Source organism: Momordica charantia, assembly GCF_013281855.1.
Source record: "Momordica charantia cultivar OHB3-1 chromosome 6 unlocalized genomic scaffold, Mcharantia_2.0 BLBB01000006.1, whole genome shotgun sequence".
NCBI classification, from domain to species: domain Eukaryota; kingdom Viridiplantae; phylum Streptophyta; class Magnoliopsida; order Cucurbitales; family Cucurbitaceae; genus Momordica; species Momordica charantia.
This window is the reverse complement of record NW_028275164.1, coordinates 31,496,051-31,512,421: the sequence shown is the minus strand read 5'-3', so window position 1 is coordinate 31,512,421 and position 16,371 is coordinate 31,496,051. Positions and strand designations below refer to the sequence as shown.

At 37.0% G+C, this 16,371-nt stretch overlaps 2 protein-coding genes across 6 annotated transcripts; both read right to left on the bottom strand.

Moving 5' to 3' along the window:
• Positions 1-1,739: 1,739 nt before the first annotated feature.
• LOC111025159 (potassium transporter 5) lies at positions 1,740-4,728 on the bottom strand. Its single transcript, XM_022303006.2, has 5 exons — positions 4,462-4,728; positions 4,221-4,388; positions 3,768-4,022; positions 2,775-3,223; positions 1,740-2,318 (listed from the first exon to the last, which is right to left on the bottom strand). Exons 1-5 carry the CDS (start codon positions 4,676-4,678, stop codon positions 1,878-1,880), a joined length of 1,530 nt encoding a protein of 509 aa, XP_022158698.2. The 5' UTR covers positions 4,679-4,728; the 3' UTR covers positions 1,740-1,877.
• A 1,444-nt stretch (positions 4,729-6,172) lies between these two features.
• On the bottom strand, positions 6,173-16,371 carry EMB1270 (Pentatricopeptide repeat (PPR) superfamily protein). Of its 5 annotated transcripts, none has more exons than XR_015791622.1 (6): positions 12,582-16,371; positions 12,264-12,467; positions 11,039-11,129; positions 7,987-8,545; positions 6,876-7,884; positions 6,173-6,461 (listed from the first exon to the last, which is right to left on the bottom strand). XR_015791622.1 is itself a non-coding variant. In XM_022301675.2 (5 exons), the coding sequence occupies exons 1-4, from the start codon at positions 16,148-16,150 to the stop codon at positions 8,012-8,014; spliced, it is 4,398 nt and encodes a 1,465-aa protein (XP_022157367.1). In that variant the 5' UTR covers positions 16,151-16,371; the 3' UTR covers positions 6,173-7,884; positions 7,987-8,011. The 5 variants fall into 5 exon arrangements, 1 of the variants encoding a protein (XP_022157367.1); XR_015791623.1 differs by having other exon boundaries at positions 6,173-7,046; positions 7,217-7,884; XR_002603271.2 differs by having other exon boundaries at positions 6,173-7,709; positions 7,797-7,884.

The window sequence follows — 16,371 nt, the reverse complement described above, 5'->3', positions numbered from 1 at the left end:
ACCCATGGCCCCACTCCCTAAAAATTCACGTGACTAAGGTTTAATTTTTTCTTCTACCATCCTATTTTCTTGCTGATTCCATCTACTTTGTGAATAACCACCTCATTAACAGGGTGCCTATTGAAGCTATGTCTCTTAACAGTACGAGGACAATCTGTCAGAGCTGGACGATAGGACTCTAGCTTTATCAGGGATAGGTACGAGGTTCCAACGTTTATTAGGATGAGGTTCCCGATGAAGATGAGACCATAAAAAACTCATTAGAAGGGCATGTAGCCATTTACAAAAAGATATTCGATTTTGGGGTTTTCCTCCCCCTACACCTTGTCGCATAGGAGTTCCTTACCAAGGTGAACTTCGCGCCAACCCAAATTGTTTCCAACAACTGGGGCATCATCTTGGGTTGTTGGGTGCTACGATGGGGGCTCAAAGTCGACACTATGGACGTGAAGTATTTAACTTCCGACCAGTTTTTGTCCTTTTATACCGTCAAGAACCCCGGTAGATTCTACTTAACTGGCAAGGTGTGTTGGGAAATTGGTTTGGGACCCATCCTATAAAACACTAGATAGAGGTCTGGTTTTATGTGTACGGTGATTGGCTAGCCAAAAACCGCAAAGGCGAGCTTAGTTATCGAGTCCCCTCGAGTTGGTAGCTCACGTCGTGGTGGCAGGTTTATTTTCTAATTGACCTCAACCTCTTTCTTTCCACAATTCTTCCCAGACCCGTGCCCAGAGCGACGAGCTAACGTTGGAATATCTTAAGAGGATTTCCAAGATTTACAGAGTAGCTCGGCATTACCTAGCTCTGCTGGTGGACCACAACCTCTACGATTATAGTCTGCACATAATTGAGGAGGTTAGGGCCGCATCTGGCTTGCACGAATCTAGCCTCAAAGGTCGTCAACCCCTTCCAGTCCTCCAACACATTTCCGAGGTTAATCAACTCACATCGAACTTGGTACTAACGCGACAATTTCTACAGAATGCTGCTTGCATTCTTAGTTGGAATTTTGAGAGTTAGGAGAGTATTAAGAAGTTGAGGGAAGAGATTTTCAAGGCTGGGGATGATGGAGATTGGCTTGGAGACGATAACTTGACACAACGTATTTAGTTTCTCTCATTTCCCTTTTAACTTTATTTCTAGTTTTGTTATGAAACCCCATTGAGATTATTTTTGTTGTATTCATTTGAACATGAGTAGTTAAATTAGTTCTCTTAGAGATTGATGTAGCTATTAGATTACATGAGTTTTAGATGAATTAATTTTATGTTGATCTGTTCATCTAAAACTTATGTTTGAATCATAAAAATAGCCACAAAAATTAATGTTTGAATCATAAAAATAGCCACAAAAACATGTTCGACCCTAAGAATAGGAACTTATTTAGTCCTCATTCTTTATGACCCTCCTTCTCAGTTCTAAGATGAGGAGATTTAGAAGTGTTTAGATGTTGTTAAAAGAAATATACTTAAGGCCTTTGCTAATTAATCAATCTAGACACAGATATTAATTTCTTAATAAGTGAAACAATCAATTATAAATATGTGATTTCTTTCTTTACATATTAATTCTTTATTCAATCTTTACATTGTTTAATTTGTTTGTTTATTAATTCAATCAATTTCCCCTTTTCACATTCTTTTTTCCTGAACATTTATTATTCCCATTGATTTTCCAGATTGTTTTAAAACTCATTGTTATTTCTAAATAAAATGAGACATTAGTATTTGTGGTAATTGAGTGAACTAGAAACTCAATTCACATACCATTTACTTTTATTAAAACTTAGACTCGTCATACACTTGCAATAAGTATTTTTTCAACAAAAATAACGACAATAAATAAATACAAAGACAAAAATGCCCTTGGCGTTTCTAAAGTTCATAAATCATGCCCACTTTGAGCATATGCTTGTGAGGAATGTCAAAAACTTCCTCAGTTTGCCTCAGGTTCTTCTTCAAGAAGTTATGTGCATAGTTTATCATAATCCTCTTTCCCATGCCAGCCCCTTTTTGGGCAATTACTTCAGTTTCCCCCATCAAGTGAACTACACCATCCTTCCATGCTTCTACAACTCCTCCAAAACCGTTTTCATCATCATCTTCCTCTTCTTCCACTCTCTCCCCGACCCCATTTTTCACCTTAGACAACTTCCGTTGGTCTCTTTCGAACTCCTTCAATCTTTCGAGTAAAATCTTCTCGAACGACTCTTGTTCGGTGTGTACATCCGTGTACCCATATCGAACAACACAGCGGAACACATCGATCTCCTTGACTTCTAGTTGTCGGAAAAGGAAACGTTCATCCGCTGGAACCTAATTATTATGAAATAATATACACAAAATATTTTTTAGGTTTAGTGGTGATCTAATGAAAGTTAAATTATAAATTTGGTCGGGATGGTTTGGACATAGTTTCAATTTAGTTTCTATACTTTTTTAGTCAAATCATCCTTTCCTGTTAGTATATTGAATACACATGACATTTTTATTTATTTACTGTGTTAATAAGCTCATATTTTTTTATTTAACTTACCATATTAGTGGACTGTAGGGCTAAGTAATAAATAGGAAAGTGTGTGGCTTTTAGATCGAGTAAAATATGATTTATAGACAATTCGTGAAATTTAACTCAATCATAGGGACCAAACTGAAATTTTTAAAAACATAGGAACTAAATTATTGAAGCCAAGCTAGCCCAAATCATAAAAACAAAATCGAAATTTTGAAAACCATAGGAAGCAAAATGAAAACTTGACATTTTTAACAAACCTTGCTCATGGGAAGCGATTTAATGGTGACGAAGACGAGCACGGTGTGCAGTGCGGGTACGTGCTCGATGTAGTGCTTGAAGATGGGAGGGATGCCTTGAACAAGCTCTGAATAGAAGAATGCCACGCCAGGAATCCGCCTAAAGTTGGTGGTATTCACCATCTCATTGAGCTTTTCTGAGGAGATTTTGTTGTTGAGCTCATAAAAGTACCTTTTTCTGAAGACACTATTCCACACATACATTATTGTCATCAAAATAGCTGCAAATGTCAGCGGGAGATAGCCTCCTTGGTCGAACTTGTAAAGGACTGAACTCAGATACATAAATTCCACACTTCCAATTACAAGTATGTAAGTGATTATGAGTAGGTTGTGAGTTTTCCATAGCATCACCATTATGAGTACTAGGAAGGAGGATGTGAGTGTCATCACAAAAACCACTGCTATTCCTGTCAAACAAAAATTTCAGGATTTTGAGTTAGCTCTTGTTGCGTTTATGGAGAACATTGGAGCACGTAAATAACGTTACCCGTGTGTTCATCAAGTTGGGTTGAATTCGTGTGTTTTTAGATCCAACTTAATTGTTCAATTCAGAACATAGAATTGGTTTTATCCGAATGACTCAGATGAGATGATGGACCTAATTTAACCCAATAATGATGTACGTTTTATCTAAACAAATTTCAGAAAAACTCATAAACTCAACCCTCCAGAAAAAGTTGAAGAAAACTTGGAATCCTAATTAATTTTGACAAACCAACCAAATCCTAAAATTTCAATTTATATAAACCCAACTCAACTCAAACAGATCAAATAACCAAGTCCAACTCAACCCATCCATATGAGAGTCGAGTCGTCGGGTCAATTTGATTTTTCAAACAAACCCTAAGAACTTGAATTGAGAACAAGTTCCCATGCATAAGATTTTATCAGAATTAGAGGAGAGAGGCTAATTTAAGAAGAATGAGATATGAGAAGATTAATATATCATACCATATGCATTGCCAACCTTTGTAGTGTTCTTGAAGGCCAAAGTGACCCCAATGCAAGCCAACATGAGAAGGTAATTGACCTCAGGAACATAAACTTGGCCTTCGTACTTATCAGATATATGAACCACTTTGACTCTAGGGAAGCATCCAAGTGAAAGCGACTGTTGAATTATAGAGAAAGTTCCTGAGATCATGGCCTGGCTTGCTATGCTTGATGCTAAAACAGCCACCACAAACATTGGCCAATACAGACCTCCTACAGTATATGTACGTGAAATTAGGGACGGAGCCAAGAAGGAAGGAGAGCTGAAATTTGCCTCTCTTATATGCGCCCATAGTGGACTCAAAAAGTATACATAAAATACATAGGATTATTGTGTGGTTTTCCTCTAATTTGTACTTTAGTGAGAAATTTGCATGCAACAATGTAGTTAGTTGTTTGTAGGTAGGGTACCAGGAATCGACTTGTAGAATGTATCTGCAACGAGATCGCTGTGCTTGCGAAGAAACGCGGTCTGACCTACGTAGGCACAAATTAGAGCTGGGTAGGTCACCGCCGACATGCTCAGCTGAACTGATCGAACGCTGAAATGCCCGACATCGGCGAATAATGCTTCAGTTCCTGTGTTTGAGAGTGTAGTATTATATATCATTGAAACCACAAAATAAAGAGTTTTTTGGGTAGGAAATAAGACCTGTGATGGAAAGTACAGTGCCGCCGAGAGAAATCCAAGCATCCTTTTTGTTCCTTTGGAAATAATCCACTATGTACTTTGGATTTAAGGCCTTTAAAACTGTTGGGTCGTATTTGATGAAGTTGTAAACTCCAATCCCAGCGTTGAACGCAAACCAAATGCAGATTACAGGAGCAAAACTGTACCCTACTTTGTCAGTTCCCAGTCTTTGAACCATGAACAGGCACACCAATATGCCCACTGATATCCAAACAATCCTTTCTGCCAAAAAATGGTTTTGGGTCGTTCGACTTTTTAGAGCGTGTTTGAAATTAACAATTAAAAAATCACTATGATGAAATTGGTTTGTAATCATTTTTTTGAAGAATCACGTTAAGATTGATTATCCAAAAAGTGACTCATTAGGAATCACTTTGGTTATCTGTAGAACCATTTTTAGATGCGTTGTAACAAAAAAGGAAACTAGTGACTAAATCATTTTTAAGAAAATGAAACTAAACACATTTATTTTAATTAAAACTAGCTATTTTTCTTATGTGTAATTTTAAGAGAGAAAAATATATGTTTAAAAATATTTATATTAGATTGTACATGCCAAACTTACTCTTGGATATATGAGTACACTCTCTAAAATGACTTTAGAAATTCTAAAAATCAAATGCATTGAGAGTTTTTTTCTTCAAAAATAATTGTGAAAGGTGTTTTCATCCAAGGAGTACTGCGATTGGAAGTCATTTTCAAGCTCATTCTTCTATTGAGTTGAGTTCATTGTAGAGGGTGTTTTCTATTTTCTGAATAACTCATCAAAAGTTAGAATTTAACTGAACTTTTAAAATTATTAATCACGATTTGAAAACCATTTTGTTTTTCAAAAACAATTTGTTTCCACATTATTTATTTTTTTCATTTTAGCAAATTTTTTTAACTCAAATAATACTTTTAAAAATGGTTAAATTTACTAATAATTTTTTTAAGAAGATGAAAAAATAAATATAAAAATTGTGAATAAACAAAAACATATACTTTATTAAAAAATTGTCAATTTTTTAAAAATTGACATATTTTAATAAAGAAAATTTTCAACTTTTTCAATTAAAATAACCTGGAATCTTGAATTAACTTTTTTTCCTTTTCTAAAATTTGAAATATTTATGTAAAGAAAATTTCTTATTTTGGGAGGGAAAATTTCTTATTTTGGGAGGGAGCTTAGCCGGCAAGGTGAAGATTGGAACTTGATTTGCACGAGCACGGGCCACTACGTCAACAATATAATTGGACAAATATACGGTAAACTATTAGTATATATTAGCAACCAACCAAAACACAATTCAATGAGTATGTATTCAACCATAAAGTTGAAAGTTCAAATCCTCGTCCCCACATATTGTACCAAAAAATATATATATATATATAATATATATATATTAATAAGTTCGGGAGGGTTTGACATAAGTAAATCCAACCCTACCTAGAGAGTATTCATGACAGTTAATAAACGTCACAAACATTTTTATGATAATTGATAATAGTCAATAAAATATATATAATTCACACTTCCGTCAAGATAAATATAACGATGACAAAATTTAACCGTCACGAAAATATTTATATTGACAGTATTTAACCATCACAAAATTTTTTGTATTATATTAACCATCACAAAAACCTTTATATATACAATTTTAACCTGTCACAAAAAATTTTATATTGATAATTTTAACAGTAAAAAATTTATTAACCATCGTAGCTTTTTGTCACAATTGTGTTTAATAAAAGTTCGCAACGTCAAGAAAAATTTATATATGACAATTTTGAACGTAATCCCATATACATCAATTAGAAATCAACAAATTTCCTGCTCAGAAAGTGCTGACAGTGAAGAACCAACCAATTTCTTGTTCAGAAACTGCCGATAGAGGAGACCCAAGCCATCTCATCTTTTGCTCAAGAAGGCCGAAACACATGAAGAAGATGTAAATTATTGGCTGCTCAAAGAGGAACTGAAGGCCAATGATTAAATAATGGCAATGAAGGCCGTAGAAGAAAAAAATTAACAGATGAACACTGGTGTGATTTCAACTTCTAGCAATGAAGGTCGTAAACAATTTCGTTGGTGATTTCAGAGTAGCAAAGAACAAATGGCAATGAGAGCCGAAGATGAGGTTCTGATACCGTGAAAATCATTGTAATTTCTTAGTGGGTTGAAACGGTATACACGACAGGTCTAAATAAAGATTACAACTTGGAAAGAAAGGATACGACGTAAAAGAAAAAAATATCAACTGTCCTATCAATCTCATAGAGATCATCAACTAATTATAAATAACCAAAAAAAGAATAGCTGTATGATAATTTGACATTTACAGGGAAACAGAACAAGGAATCTCATAGGTGAAGTGAAAGAATATACGTACCTGAGCAAGCCTCCCGTCCCGGTTCGAGTCATCCAAAATGCCGATTCTTCGTTTTGTCTGGATAATTTCATCAATATGGATGTGCTTTTAACTACTTCTTTTGCTTTCATGATCAGTTTGAAGTACTCGTAGTCTCGTTCATGAAAAAATGGCATATAAGAGAACCACTAGCTATATTACACATGCAACTGGTTTCAGATGATGTAACATTTAAATCAAGTTAATAAACGATGATATTATGAATTTTTTACAAAAAACGGAGGGGGAGCTGGGAACTTTTAGTGATTTCCCCAACAAAAATGTAAAGATAGATTCTATTTTGATTAAAGAGAGATACATACATATATCCAATCTGTTTCCATTACCACAGTCCACAGTAAGCTGTTTCTGCTGGATTTTAGGACATATTGGCTTCAAGCTTAGAACTGAAACAATAATTAATATGGAAAATCTTAATGTTTCTTCGTCTATCAGAGTACAGAAGGGAGAAAATCGTTTATGCCTGGAACTTTTTGGTAGTAAAAAAACCTGAGTTTCACCCGCAGAAGAAAACAGCTCAAAAATTGAGTTCAAAATAGCAGACTTGATGGAAAAAAGTGAGAGATTTCAGTTGGTTGAGGAGATGAGAGTTTTCTGAAATATCATAAATATATATTTGAAGGGATTTTACCTCTTTGTCGACTACCGACAAATTACCTATGGAATCAAAGTCTAAACAGTAACAAATTATCGAATTAGCAAGCACTACTGAATTCTTCCCAACATTCATCCTTGATGGAGAATTTCACTCCACCAGACATTTGGCAGGAAAATGATAGTCAACCACCGTTCTACCTTGATTCAACAAAGGAAAAACGTGCAGTTATCCTCTGCTTGAGATAATGTCTATTAATTTTAAATAAAAGAAAAAAAAATGCAGACCTTTTTTTCTTCCAATTCGCGGGGCCTGCAAGAGGATTAATTGTATGCAAAGAAGGATAGATAGAACAAGCCTAACATCAATGCCAAGCTGTAGAGAGTGAACAAAGTTGTTCAAATTTATTAGTTATTGTTGAAATTGTTATTCATGACTAGAGGTGACAAGGGACCAAAAAATAATTTGTTTAATTACCATGGACTGTACTGTCCAAGATTTTCTAATTTTTCTTCACAGTATGGATGCTACGACGGTATTTTCTCCTTTTAATCTTTGTTAACCTCCTCACCTTCCCAGAGTTGATCATGTTTTTCACTTTTTCAAGCTTCTCTTTCCTCCCTTCTAAATCAGCTTTAATGACTTTGTCCCTCTTTTCATCAGGAAGCAAAGCTAATCTAGAGAATTTCTTTGGCCTCACAAATCCCAGTCTTTCAGTTATATCCTTGAATGCTGGAACAAGGCCTCGTCTTATAAAGCATCCATCGATTAGCTTCATCGAATTTATTTCTGGGAGAGCCTGGGCATCTTTCAGCTCAAGGTCCAAACAAAATGAAGAATCTTTTAGCCACATCCTGAGAGAATGAGCTTTTGCTATGAGGAGACCACTCCGTGTTCTACAAGGCAGAAAAGGAGAACCCATCTCCCAAAGGCATACTTTTAGTGTGCTATTGAGTGAAACCATGTTGTACTCTGCTGTTCCAGTGATTAGAACAACTGATTTTGGAGATTCTGGGAAACCTTGCAAGGAAGCATCCTGCATCGATATACCAGATATTAGGTGTAAATCCACCTTGAAAAATACTTGAAACCAATCCCAAATATTTTTATGCAATATTGATCTCAGATATGAATTCCAAGTAAAATCTAGAATTACAGAAAGTAGGCCTTTATATGAATAATTAGGTGTGCACACTTTGCTAAAGGCTAGTACAATCTCATAACACAGTATATTACTAGTAGAATTTTCATCAATGAATGTTGGGAATGACCAGCGTCCAGAGAAAGTAGGACCCAGAGAAGGGGATACAGAGTCAACAATATCAAGACTACTTTAGGAATTCTAGTGGATAATTTTCTTGACGAACTGTAAATAGTTATACTATACTTCCAAATTATCAGCACTCCCTTCCTTTTATAGTGCATACCAAATTCCATTTTCACACTGTCTCATACTATCCAGGGATCGGTTAAGGCTGGAGAAGGCCAACCAGGGATAGTGCCGTTTATTTTTTTTGTTGACAAACTAGGCAACCTTGTACAAATGTGTGAATGTTATTCTTCATTCTGGTCAATGTAACTCAGCACAGCACATAAAGTGCGAAGAAAGCCGAAATGTCCCCAGCTAATGACTTGATACATTCTTAATTTCAGGAAATGGAAATCGAGAAAGTACATGCATATGCACTTTGTTATTCGAATCCTGTCTTTCATTTTGGGAAGGGGAGGGATGTATGGAATTTGTGTAGTATGATAATACATAACAGGTATACTATACAAGGGACAGAATTAGGCTATCTAAGATTTCATAAGAATATATACATTATTCTTTTTGCGTTTCCTTCTCTTTGAAGCTGGGTTAATGCATTGGTTACTTCCAAGGCTGAAGAAAGTAAAAGTCCAAGAATGGAATGGAACAAAAGCATGAATCAAACAATAGGTTAAAAGTTATCTCGTACCTTATTTTTCCGTAATCCAGTTAGGAGAACAAGAGTTGATCCCAATACTTATTGCAATTTTCAGGCCGTTGGCAAGTGGCCTTCCAGCTTGCTCTTTCTTTGTTAAGAAATCTGAGATTTGTATTAATCACAAAAAGAATGAACAACCTGAGGGAGAGGAGCTTCACTTGACTCTTTTTGTGTGAATATAAAGCATACTGCTTCTTGGTGGGCCTCGATCCACAAGAAGGTTTTTTGTAATTATGGTTTTCTTTTGACTCTTCAGAGTTGGAATTCCTTGATTGCTTAGTCTCTTTGGAGAGGGTCCTCTCGATCCTCTGCCTCTAGGCTGTTTTTCCTGCCTTTTTTGGGCTCCTCTCTTTTTATTAATGAAAGTTCTTTGTTTATTATAAAAAAAAAGAGAGGAGAGAGAAGCCCCTCCCAAGCAAGCTAAACATGAAGAACTTCCAATCTTGAAGGATTAGAGAGAGTGATTACAAAAGAATTTGTTATAGCTGTGGTTCCACCAAGAAGCAGTGAGCTGTTCATTACTCCAAAAAAGTTACTAAATCAGTAGACTTATCTTCAAAATACCTACAATTTCTTTTCAAACAAAGACCCCACAACAAAGCCCTAGTCGAATATCTCCACAAAACTCTAGCTTTGTCTTTAATCTGCCAACCATGAAGTGCTTCAATGAGCCAATCATCTATCTGTCTCGACAAACAGACAGACCAAATTCCTTTTGGAGGAGAGCCCAACAACTCAAAGCAAAAGGGCAATGAATAAACAAATGATCTAAGGTGTAACTGGCATAAACAGCACACCGAAGGAAAAAGCACCCATTCTCTGCATTTCTTCTGTAGCCTATCATGAGTGTTAAGCCCTCTATGAGCCATTGACCAGGGGATAAGTTATTTCTTCGGGTATTTGAGCTCCCAAATCAGCTTCACTAGGGGCGTCTTCAAAATAGGCCTCGAATTTGTATGGCTTAAAAAGGCAGACCTTGAGGAGAAAATACCAGTGTGATCTAAGGACAATACGATCTTGTCGTTCCCCTCTCCAAGCTCAACAGAGTCTACCATGCTGATAAAAAAATATGTTTGTTGAAATACAAGTGGCCCTTCCAGCTTGCAGACAAGATGTTTTTCTGCCTCAGGGGTAATGATAGACCATCATCGATTTTGCAGACCAATAAGAGGAAGGGCAAAGTGGAAAATTTAAAAGAATGTTTTGCATGCGAGAGAGAGAAATACAATTATGGGAGGGGGATAATCTGAGGTAAAGATGATCTAGTAGGGAGAGAGTTAGTTCCCTAAAATGGCTAACAGCATTGTTTTGGTTGTAGATTTCGCTGGACTTCCATAAAATTCTCTCTGCTTATTCTATTTTACCTTCTAAGATTTGGTCTGTACCATAACCAGATGACTCGTTTAAGGATAGTTATGGAGACATAGATGATAAGTTCATACCATTACACTAACTAACCATAGATGGTAATAACAACTTTCTATCACAAAAGAATATGCACAATCATTATTCAGCAGACAATTTCAATCATTGTAGAGGAGCAACATAGGAAAAGAACTAGCCTGCATATGGTCAAGCCATAAAGTCAGAGCAACAAGAGCTGAACCAGCAGACAACTTTCTAAAATCAGCACCCCAGTCCTTGTCAGCTACCCTGCATTGTTAGACTAGCACATGAGAAACAAGTTGAACAGTGTATTATTAGTAACAAACAAATTGTCTCCAATCTCATAATAATATGGCTACAAACCATAACATCAATAATAATTTTAGACATCATGTGTGTATGAGTTCAAATTTGCTCATTGATTTGGCATGGTCACCCACAACTGGATCAATGCCCCCAAAGTCGTCACATGCTCACCATATACATCCAAGCGACATAGTTGAATTGGGTCTAATTATAACCATTTGTATTGGAGAGATTTGCAACCCAAACGGTTGTGTTGGTTCCAAAAAATTCCTTAACCTAACAAACCACCCAACCCATGGAAGTCCATACCTTTTCACCACCATGTCTCCCAAAAACACAAGAGTATTCAATCACAACTTATAGCCGCCAGCCACTAACACTAGCACTTCCACCCCAGGAAGAGGCATTGATCCTTAAGCAGAAAATCCAATCAGAGTGCAGAAGTCTCAATCGATTGACACGATGACACTTTTGCAGATCTTGGATCAAACAAACAACCAGTTTACATGAAGAAAGAGCCGTTAGTAGTAACACCAATTCCTAGAATCCATCCATCATTTGCAGGGAGCAAACCACCATCAACAACATGCTCACTCCAATCATTCTGCCCATTTGGCTTGATCACAGGGTCATTCAGTTGGATAAGTATCGCTAGTTGAAGAGGTGGAAACATCTTTCCACAAGTTATTGAAGGGCGAGTCTCAATGGTTTGTGCATGATGATTCATGATTCAAGATGGTGAACATGCCCCTAGGCATTAATAGAGATATTATACTTATTTATAAATCCACGATCTTCCACTTCTAACTTTGGTGCGATTTTAGTACTCAAAGGACATAGTAGAAGTTGGGACAAACCGTAAAACTCTCCTTTCTGTCCCATAATTACATGTGCACACCACATTTTCCAACTTATTTACCTTGTTTGCCCCTACTTTCCTCAATCGTTATCTCTTCTCATACATGGAAATTATGGGTTTATTTTCATACATAGTGATATACAGGGAAATTCAAACTTTGGTAGCTTGGACAGTGAAGTCTGGGGGGATAGGCATAATAAACTGATAGACAATAACGGGAACAAATTAGAAATTACCTAAATATATCCTGTTGGTATATACTTTTCTTGATTGCCAACTCGAAAACCCATGATGCAGTTGCTCGAAGTTCAAATGCCCACAGCAGATCCTCTAACGCATTAACGAAGTTAAATGCTGCATCACCATCTTCCATGGCTCCAAGTTTCTCTAGAACTTGGTCAACCTCCAGAACCAATGACCCTGACCTTTCTGTTAAAAGCCTACAAGAAAAGCACTATCTTGAAATGGCTATTTATGAACATTACTTGGCAGCATCATATTAAAAAAGAACTAAAACATTGTCTCGCTTTAACATTAGAAAAATTAGTAAGTACCTGACTGGAAGATTGAATCCTGTATCTCGTAGTGCATTTAAAACGATAATGGCTTCACTTGTACTTTCAGAAAAACTTGCAGCCCTTATAAAACATGTCCATATTCTATAATCTGGCTCTATACCATCTGCCTTCATTTCCATCAGTTTCTGGATTCCACCATCGTAATCTCCATTTCTGAGAAAGGCATCAATTACTGAACTATATGGTAATGTATCAAGGTTCATACTAGTTGCTTTTAGATCATTGAGAACCCTTTCAGCTTCCTTAGGGTGGCCAGAACTGCCATAGGAAACCATTAACAAGTGCATTGTGGCAACAGTGGGATCTATTCCCGTCTCTTTCATCATGACAAGTAAGCGCTCCGCTTTCAAATGATTTCCAGAATTTCTAAACATCTTCATCATTACATGATAAAAAAATCGGTCTAATTTACATCCATTTGCTCTCAATTCTTCAAAAAGCTCCTCTGCTTCTTCAACCAGCTGCCTTTTAGATAGTGCTGAAATCAAACTTTTATAGGTGTCTAACATGGGCTCCATACCCTGCCTTTTCATTTCGTGCATCAGTGAAAGCCCCTCTTCTGGTCTACAATCTCTACAATACATTATAATTAAAGAATTATAAGTATCCTCATTTGGTGTAAATCCAATTTCTTTTATTAGCTGGTACACTCTAGAAGCATTTCTGAAATCCTCAACTCCTACATACAACTTGATTACAGAATTCAATATGGATAGATCAGGTCTAAATCCGGCCTCCTCCATTTCTGATAACATGGCCTCAACATCCCTAACTCGTTTTCCCTTGCATAACAACACAATCATACTCCTATAAAGATGCATAGTTGGAAGATAACCTGCAGCTTTCATGCCATGATAAATTTTCTTCACCTCAAATATGTTTCCATCTCGAGCAAATGCATCAAGTATCAAAAGAATAGAACTTTTGCTTATCTTAAAGCCCATATCTTGCAACTCCTGGACAACAACATAAAGCTCTTTCAGCCGATTATCAACTATTAACGCTTTCAATAAACCATTAATAGAATTCACTGTAGGAGAAGGACCATCGTGCATCATGTTATTAAAAACAGCCCTTGCTCGTTCATAGCAACCACTTTTGGCATAAGCTTGTATTAATGCATTCCAAATCTTCCTGTCGATGGTAGTTAGTTTTAGCCTTAAATTTCCAACCAAGCTTTCAGCTTTTTGCCATAGTTTTAGCTCCCCATATGCATCAATAATTTTAACATAAATAGAGATATCATCAATTACAACCTCTTCAAGCTCTGCACGTTCAAGCAAATAATGGGCTATTTCAGGATAGCCTGTTTTACAGTGCATAAGCATCATGACTTGGTACAGGTTTTTCGAAGTTTTGACACCATAGAATATCATGTCAGAAAAAATTTGAGATGCTGTGTCAAAGAGTTCCTTTTCCTGGCATCCTTGAATCAAACATTCATACATTATGGAACTTGTGCCATATGAACCAAACCCTTTAGTTGTATTACCATACTCCATTAGAGCAGCATCTATTTTACCAGCCTTACAAAGTAAAACAATTAGTGATTCAGCTACCAGGTGATCGGAATTAGAAGTCCTTTCTCTAAAAAATTCTAGTAATTCACAAGCTTCCAAGTGCCTACCAGACAAGCTATATGTACTCAAAATAGATAATAAGTTCTCATGGTTTAGGTCATAGCCTGTGTCAATGGCCATTCTCAACATTTTAGCAGCATGGTCAAAGCATTCCCCCTTTATAAGGATCGAAGAAATAACTTGAGGATTCAAACCACATTTATCTTGCATATCTCTGATAGCTTTGTTAATGTCATCCAATCTGTTTTCTTTCACAAGATTCCGAAGCATGACTTCGTATAGGACACCATCTGGTGTTAGACCATCACATACCATTTCTTTGTACAACAGCATTGCCTTCTTTGTCTCATTGAACCTAAGAAAAAGATCAATCATAACAGAGTATGCCAAATAATCAGGTCTAATCCCAGACCTAAGCATGCAATCAAATGTATTTTCAGCTTCTACTGGTTTCCCAGCCTTACCATACCCACATATTAAAGCACTATATGTCCTTAAAGTGGGTTTGACTCCAGAGTCCAACATCTCGGTCATTATGTTAGTAGCTTCTTCTATTTTACTTGATTTTCCAAGTGAATCGATAAGAACAGTATATGTAACTTCATCAGGAATCCGGCCCGACAATTTCATATCCCTGTAAAGCTGAAAAGCCAGGTCATGCTGCTCCTGCTTCCCATACATGTGGATAATTGTATTATATGTCATCTCATCCTTAGCAAACCCATTGCTTACCATTTCTTCACAAATTTCCTTTACCTTTTCTACATTCCCTTCTCTTGCAAAAGCATATAATAATGAATTATATGTCACTGCATCTGGAAAGAACCCTTTGGACTCTAATTCCTTGAAGAGCTTCTCAGCTCTGCTTGCTAACCCACATCTCCCATAAACTGAAATCATAGCATTGTAAGTCCATAAATCAGGTTGACAATTATGTGCCTCCATATCATTATAGACCTTCATTGCTTCCTCAAGATTCGATTCACGCGAACAAGCACTAATCAAAGTATTATACGTTATTATATCGGGCCTAACACCCGATTTCCTAACCTCATTTAGAAACTGAAGGGATAAATTTGGTGTCATGGGTCCTGACTTCATACGGGCATTTATCAAAGTGTTGAAACTCACAAGGTCAGGCTCACACCCTCTTGTACGCATCAAATCAAGCAACCCTTGAACCTGAAGAAACCGACCATTCCGCGCATATACGCCCATCATAGCATTGTATACTTGGACAGTATTTCCAATGGCAGACTCTGACCTGGTAAATATTTCTACAGCCAACGCTTCTTGATTGGCCTTTCCAAGCACAGCTAGGATGGTAGCCAGCATCCGAGCATTGGGTGAATACCAGTGCCGTAAATTCAACCACTCATACACCTCCAAAGCACGGTGCCAGTTCGAACGCCCCACCCATTTCACTACAAAGCAAAAATCAGTGGGTGTCATTTGAACCTTCCTATCGTCCAACACATCAGCCACAAATTCGTCCTGTTTCAGTGCTAAAATTCTATCAGTCAAAAATTGCACTCTCTCCCTCCAATCTTTCGCTCTCTTGAGTGCCAATTTGTTCATCTTTTTAACTCTCGTCTTGCTACGCCTCCCTAAAGCCTCTTGGGTTTCATCACTCATCATCCCTACAGATTCTAACTCATTCCCTTCGCAATTTCCATCCTTAATCTCAGAATTTTGGGTTCTGACAGAAACATCCGATTCATCGACCACGTGGGTCTGCAAAGGAGAAGGAAGCGTGAAGTGGGTCTGAGACGGCAATTGAAAACTATCGGTTAACTTGAGGTTGGGCCATCTCACAGAAGGAGAAGCTCTGCTGTAATGAAATTTCTGAGTCGTATTCGTATTGATTTCATTGTGTTGTTCGGTGGAAGAAGATGAAGCAGAAGTGACTTTGCGTACCTTTGTAGATGCAGCGAAGGCCAAGGGAAGCACCGCTGTGCATGCCATGGAAATGGCGACCTCAGAGAAACCAGATGAAAATTGGCGCTACAATCTCATGCTGAGAAACTTGTGGATTAATTCAAAGAGAGAGGGAAGAAAGCAAACTGAACCTGGAAGCTTGAGTGGGTTCAGTTTAACTGAAACTCGGTTTACTTCTGCCTTGGGGAAGCAAAGATTGCAATAGCAAAAGATATCTGCTATTCAGTGATTGTAAGCGAATTAGAAGC

Excerpts from the sequence above, each read along its gene's own strand:
- LOC111025159 (XM_022303006.2), bottom strand. The coding sequence starts at position 4,678 with ATGGTTCAAAGACTGGGAACTGACAAAGTAGGGTACAGTTTTGCTCCT. Across the intron at positions 4,389-4,461 it reads CACTGTACTTTCCATCACAG|GAACTGAAGCATTATTCGCC; the intron begins GTCTTATTTCCT and ends TCTCAAACACAG. Across the intron at positions 2,319-2,774 it reads AATCGCTTCCCATGAGCAAG|GTTCCAGCGGATGAACGTTT; the intron begins GTTTGTTAAAAA and ends CATAATAATTAG.
- EMB1270 (XM_022301675.2), bottom strand. The coding sequence starts at position 16,150 with ATGGCATGCACAGCGGTGCTTCCCTTGGCCTTCGCTGCATCTACAAAG. Across the intron at positions 11,130-12,263 it reads TACCAACAGGATATATTTAG|GGTAGCTGACAAGGACTGGG; the intron begins GTAATTTCTAAT and ends CTAACAATGCAG. Across the intron at positions 8,546-11,038 it reads TATGGCTTGACCATATGCAG|GATGCTTCCTTGCAAGGTTT; the intron begins GCTAGTTCTTTT and ends ATATCGATGCAG.